This window comes from Dendrobium catenatum, unplaced genomic scaffold (assembly GCF_001605985.2).
Source record: "Dendrobium catenatum unplaced genomic scaffold, ASM160598v2 original_scaffold_96786, whole genome shotgun sequence".
NCBI lineage: Eukaryota > Viridiplantae > Streptophyta > Magnoliopsida > Asparagales > Orchidaceae > Dendrobium > Dendrobium catenatum.
The window spans coordinates 1,300,452-1,307,153 of NW_021415225.1; the positions used below are offsets into that span (position 1 = coordinate 1,300,452).

A 6,702-nucleotide genomic window follows, 5' to 3' on the forward strand; every position below is an offset into this window, starting at 1 on the left:
GAGTTGCGAACCTGGGGAGAAGTTGATCTGCCTGATGCTCCCCGGACTTCCATCTCCAGAAATTAAAGTAACACCGGTGATAATCTGAGGGATGAGCTTAGGACCGAGATTATGCCAGTCAAGGAATGCGGCCTTAAAGATGGCAGCCGCTGGGGCTTTGGTCTCCACCTCCGCAGTCCAGCTTGAACTCATCTTTCTACTGGCTTTCTTTAGCTTGTTTTTGATGCTTTGTTTAGCTGGTAGATGTTCATGCAGTGCAGTATGGCTGAGCTTTTATACTGCTTTGATGGTGAGATTGGTGAAGATTTATCTTGTCGGGATATTTGGTATTTTTCTTCAAAGGTCGGCAGCGTGGATGATTGACCTATTGGCTAGCTAATTAAAGTGTGAGAATAAGGAAAATCGCAGCTTCTCTTGTGGAAGATGGTCCAAAGCTCTCACCTAACTTAGTTAGATTGGGAAGAAAATAGAGAACAGTGTTGTTAATATAAAATATTTGAAGCTGGAAGTAGTTCAAAATTCTACACTTATTGACCTTTATTTTATTTTCTTCTTAAGCTGGAAAGAGATGGGGACGCTTCTTTTGATCCACAGAAATAGTTAACTGTGTGAGGTTAGTGGCCGCGCGCATTTAATTTGGTTTGCTTCTAGATGTGTTTATCTTAGGCAATAAATATATAGTGTTTTTGGGCAATAAATATATTTCATTTAAATTTGTTTAAGAAAAATTAAGCTAATGATAATTGATGCCTTCAGTGTTTTTTTGCTTGATGATAATTGTAACCTTTTTTTATGATAATTGTAAACTTAGATAGAAGTAAAAACTGCTTCTGAATTCTATGAGCGTGCATAGTAAAAGCATAGAAAAAGCACAGTAAAAATATAGTGTGCACAATAATTGTGTTTTACTATGCACTCATAGAATCCGGATGGTTCTCGTGTCCGGATTCCGCATGTAATGATCTCTCCTTAGCCAGTGGTGGAGACAACACATATTTTCTGTTTTAAAAATATGATTAACCTTTTCGCATCTTGACTTGAGACTGATATTGATGGTTTTAAAAGTTTTTCATATTAGAGGTCTTATTACAAGAACATAAATTATTAAATAAAAAAAACTTATAATTGAGAATTACCTTTATGAGTAAGAACACAAAATGAACGATATTGTTTTTTTAGTCTCTATTAATTTTTTTGAAAGCTCTCCAAAGCTTGTAGAAGTGAAGAGTAGTGGCATGGAGAAGTGATGGGATCTAGACATAAGAATTAGTAAGTGATTTGCATCTTGGAGATGAGATTCTTAAAAGAAGGGCTATCAACAAAAAAAATTGTCCAAGTTTAAAGGGTTATATGTAGGTAATCTTTTAAAAAGTAAACATAAATTAATCTACTCATTTTATTGGGATATTTGATGTATTAATACGTGATTGTATGCTTTTTAGTTTTAATTAGTCAAAATTTTTATATTTAAAAAATCCTCAAATATAAATTTTTTATTTTAAAATATGATAAAAGCCACTTATATGGTACTTTTGAGTAAACTTAATTTTAAATTTCAATAAATAAAATGTTTTTTTTTAGAATTAAAATTTTATTTCATTGCCAAAATAATTACATGGTCCTTGAGGGATCAATAACTCAGTCTTGAAGAGCTACAATCACAAGAAAAAAGAAACCTAAGGAGTTGTCATCCCTATCTAGTTACAAACAAGAAAAAAATATAAAAAAGACAAGCCATGGGCCAAACCCAAAAACTCAACATGAGCATCAACAAGAGCAGATATGAATTGTCCAATATTAAGAAGACTCGAAGAGCCAAGAGTACATCCTGCAAGATATCACTGATTCTGGTATTTTTGAGAACACACAAATAATCCATTCTCACCTTAATAATGATTTTGATTTGGAATAGTCTCTTGGCAGCAAGAGGCTCTCTTGATTCTCACTTTAATGTTGGTGGTGATGACCAATATTGCTGGGGATGGCAATGATGAAGATCAACATTGATTGAGATGACATATATTGGCCTTACTAGTGTTTGTGTACTTCTACCTTGGAGGCATATGTTGGCTTTAGCTTTATGACATCAATGTTAGTGTTGATGGAAAACATCATCATTGTTATTTATTGTGGGTGTCAACTTATTTATAATGTCAATCATTAGTCTTATTGGCTACACCAAGCATCATCCGTATTGATCCGTATTGACAATAGAGTACATTAACATTGACGGCTATATATAATGGGCCTCAATGGGCATCATTGACACCGGCCAGGTAGGGGGCTCAACGAATCCACGTCGAGGATCCGGTGACGGAACCAAGAACTCCTTCTTGGGGGAGGGATCACCACCTGAAATCCTTCAGGATACAGAAACCCAAAACAAGAGTAAAACTACTCAAATATTATTCATCTCAAATCTTTCGATGGAAATTAGGCCTCGTCGTCGCCCAAACGACGTCCGATCACAAAACGGACTACGCCATTGAGATCGGAACATCGTTAATACCCTAAATGAACTACCCATTTGTCTAATTTTCATGTTCGACAAAATTGGCACGAAAAACGAGGCAAGATCCACGTAAATCGAAGAATCATGAAAATCGAGAAGACCTTGGAATGATGGATGATACATTTGTGTCAGCTCGAATTAATGTAATAGTGACATATCATTAACTTTTTTTAATTCAATTAACAAAATGGGAAAGTCAAAAGCAAAGTCAGAATCAAATTAAATGCAAAATATCTCTTTTTGGCAAAGCTTCAGACCTCATATCTCTGGCTAAATCCCGTAAATCCAGCTTCGAGTGTTGTTGTTCTGGTTTCAAATGGAGCTCTGTCACTAAAATGAAGTTAAATGAGCTTTGTCTGTTTGGGATTTCTGGAAATCCCATATGCAAACTCTTCTCTGTCAAGAGCTCATTCCTTCAAGTGTGCTCTCTAAATCTTCTCCCGGACGGATGAGCTCAGCCGAAGCAACAGCCCCTTCCAACCGATCTCCTCACTGCTTCTATATCAAAACCGAACCTCCACACTACATTATACTTTCCTCCCTCCCGTCAAACGCATAACAGCAAAGGAGTCCTTATCCGCCTCCTGCAGTTCGTCATGATCAGAAGTTCTCTAAACTGCCTGTAGCCTCCCCACTCCTCTCTAACTTCATCAGAAAGTCGCAGGAGCTCCACATATACCTGTTTGAAGCATCCAATCCTACTTGGCCGGACAGATCTCCTCCAAAATCAATTTATATTTCCTGTTTGTCAACTCCCTTGCATGCAGGCGATTCAACCTCAACCAGACGATCTCTCCAGCCTTATCTCCTGCTGCTGCCGAATCCAAGCAGGTTTTGTATGAGGTTTTAAGAGATGAGAATGGGAATGTGAAGTTTGATTGCCTTGCGATTGGGAATCAGTTTGCAGCAGAGATATTGGTCCAGATTTAAACGGGGAAATCACTTTGCAATGGCGGCAGAACCAAAAGGAAGATTGGTCAAGATAAAGATGTAACTGGAGAAGTCACGAGGACTGATGAAGCCATACAATCTTTGGATAAAACAATATCAACCCCCCATATGGAGCTGATTGCAGCAAGAAGCTCACATGAGCTAACTGATTTGGATGGTTCTCCAAGCATTAAAACGTCCAGTCAATAAAGAAAGAAGGCGTTTATCATTGTGGGGATTAATACAGCATTTAATAGCAGGAAGAGGTGGGACTCAATTAGAGAGGCCTGGATGCCGCAAGGTCTTCAATGCTGATACAAGTGAAGTGAAACCAAATCTTGGCGTGGTAGCTTATCGGACAGAAGAACTGCAACCATATGTGCTTAATGTGGTCAAGAAGTAAGAAATTCTTATGTTGAAGAGAGAAGAAAATAAAGGTGTATCTCTCTGCTTCAATTTCCCCTAGATCTCACTTCAATCTCCCTTCTAAACAAGAACTCCAAGCCGCAATATAAAGTTTCTGCATAACCGTTCTCTTGTTTCAATCGAAAGCCTCAGCCAAACTTTGCATAAACATCTTCATGTTTGTTTTGTCTTTTACCACTACATCAAATTGATTCCCCTGCTATCTAAGCATCACGTGGATTGCCCTTATCATCTCTTTGCTTGCTTTAAGTTAAGCACAAGAAAATTATTTCAAAGTTGAGTCCAAGAAGCCCAATCCTTTTCCACCACTAAACTAGCCCACTACATTTCCTCTAACAGACAATTACAGATTCATTTCTCCCCACTACAGGACAAAACCCATATCCTATCATGTCTTCATAGTTACCAACTCAAACCATTTTGCCTTTACAGCCTACAGAATCGTGAAAGCAAACAGGTATAAGATGTCATCTAGCATTATTATTATTAGTTGTTATCCTTGATTAATGAAATTTGTTTATAGTATGTAATGGCAGTGATAGTGATCATCATTATTATTGGGGATAGTTAGCATTAATACTATTAATCAAAATTATTGTTAATAATAACGACTATTGTTGTTATGATTGTCATTGTATTTGTGTGGATGATGGTTAAAAAAAAATGGGGAAGGAAAGAGCGATAAAAAAAATGGAAAGAAGTAAAAAAAAAAAAAAAAAGAGAGGAAAGCTTATAAAAAAAAGAGAGAAAAAAAAATAAAGAAGAGTGAGTTTGTGCATTTTTGTAAAATCTTCATTGCCTCCACACCGACAACCCCGCGAAGGTACGAATCTTCCAAACTCAGATTCTCGCGTCGTTGTTTGCAGCAGACCGGAAAAACTCCTATACACGCCTTTATTGCGCGTGGTGGGATGGGACGCCGATTTGATGCTTACGACGAAGCGAGCAATCGCCTAAACTCTACTTCGACGTTCGTGACGCACCGGAAAACCGCCTATACATGTCTTTATTGCACATGGTGGGAAGGGACCCCGATGCGACACCTACGGCGAGGCGGAGTCACTCATAAGTACCCTCGAATGAGGGGAAAGCAAACTGTGTTATTTCTTTATTGTTATTCTTATGCAGATACACTTGAAGACCCCATACACGTCTTTATTGCACGTGGTGGGAGGAAAGTACACGGCCGCGGTGTCCTCGTCCGAGGGCACCTACCATACACGCCTTTATTGCGCGTGGTGGGAAGGCTAGTCTCCCAAAATTTCCCCTAAACGGGGGAGACGCCGGGAGGCTGCCGAAATTTTGTCTGAAAAAGACAATGACTTGGACAACAAGTGACATAAGAACATGGACTCAAAAATGGCTTAAACAATTTGAATAAAAATTTGACCAAGTAAAGAGTAATAAGACTCATCATTGCAATAAAATGAGCTCAAATGAACATAAAATGTTTATGACATTCGAAATTAATTGAAATTGAACAATTGATAAAGGTCAAACTTGGACATGCAAAATTGACTACAAATGACATGAATTAGAACTTGATTTGAACAATTATGTAATACTTGAGCTCAAGCTTGAGCTTAATTTGGATACAAAGAAGACATGACATGAACCCAATTTGAACTTGGTCTTGAATCTTACAAAATCACATGGAACTTATTACACACAAAGGATAATAAATTGAAAAAAGATTGCTTGAGCATTGAATGAGCAACAACAACTCAAATGCCATCTTTGGTTAATAAGAATGTGTAATCTAAATTGCAAATAGATACACAAGGCTACTTTAATAAATATTGTAATTCATATGTGAGACATTTCTTTCATAATTGATTATGTGAGATTCATGAATCAATTGATATATAAGATATCATTCATTCATATGAATAGGAAACTTGTGTTGAAACACAATTTCAAATAATTGATGTAAAAGGTATGTTGAGATTGTCATCCACATATCTATAAGAAGCATGCAATAAGTGTTGGGGTATTCATATAGTCCACTATAACAAAGGGAAGAACGAATGCTTCTACCACCTACAAGAGATTAAGACTCACCAAAGTAGAGGTAGTAATACCTTACAGTACAAATGTAAATGAGAACTATGAATCTATTACAAACAGATACGTTGAACTCAATAAGCAAAGAAAAACAGAAGGAATGTATAGTTTGGTTGCAAACAAATTATACAAAATCCCTGGCGGTTAAATTTCCTACCAATGATGATAGTTGGTACGCAAATTTATGTTGATCATGCAAGCAAAGGCAGGTGTAATTTAATAAATGCAAGTACCTATGAATTACTGTAGGAAGTTTGTTATACACCCAATATCCCGCCTACAAATATGGATGAATAAGTACAACAAATGGAAATTCCTTCAAGTCATAGTAGAAGATCATTCATGTACAAAATATAGAAGAACTGTGATAAATACGAAGGTCCTTCTATAACATCAAAAGATCTGTAATACATACATTCTCTTTATAAATATGGATGTATGTATATATACCTCTTATGGGTAGATGCAGAAGGACTTCAGGAAATGCAGTATCCTGGAGTCAATTTCAGCCTATAAATGAAGACATCTACCTACATACATGTATCAGTGGAGGATATACTGAAAATATCAAAGACTACAACCAAATGCATGGAGGATACGACAAGTACAAGCTGCTACGACCCAAGGCAGGAGATTAGTTAGTGCACTATGATCTGTCTACAAAAATCAACAAATAGTGCACGACAGTCTACCTGTACGAAGCAGCAAACAATTATATACAGAAGCTGCTACACCACGCCACCGGATCTGCAACATTCGTACAAGCAGAC

General features: G+C 37.1%; 1 protein-coding gene across 1 annotated transcript in view; it reads right to left on the bottom strand.

Moving 5' to 3' along the window:
* Positions 1-239, bottom strand: part of LOC110109029 (pathogenesis-related protein 1-like) — a 5,044-nt gene extending 4,805 nt beyond the window's left edge. Inside the window, exon 1 of the mRNA XM_020839925.2 lies at positions 12-239. Coding sequence (XP_020695584.1) covers positions 12-192 — 181 coding nt within the window. The 5' untranslated portion in view covers positions 193-239. The remainder of the gene's footprint in view (positions 1-11) is intronic.
* Between the last annotated feature and the right edge of the window lie 6,463 nt (positions 240-6,702).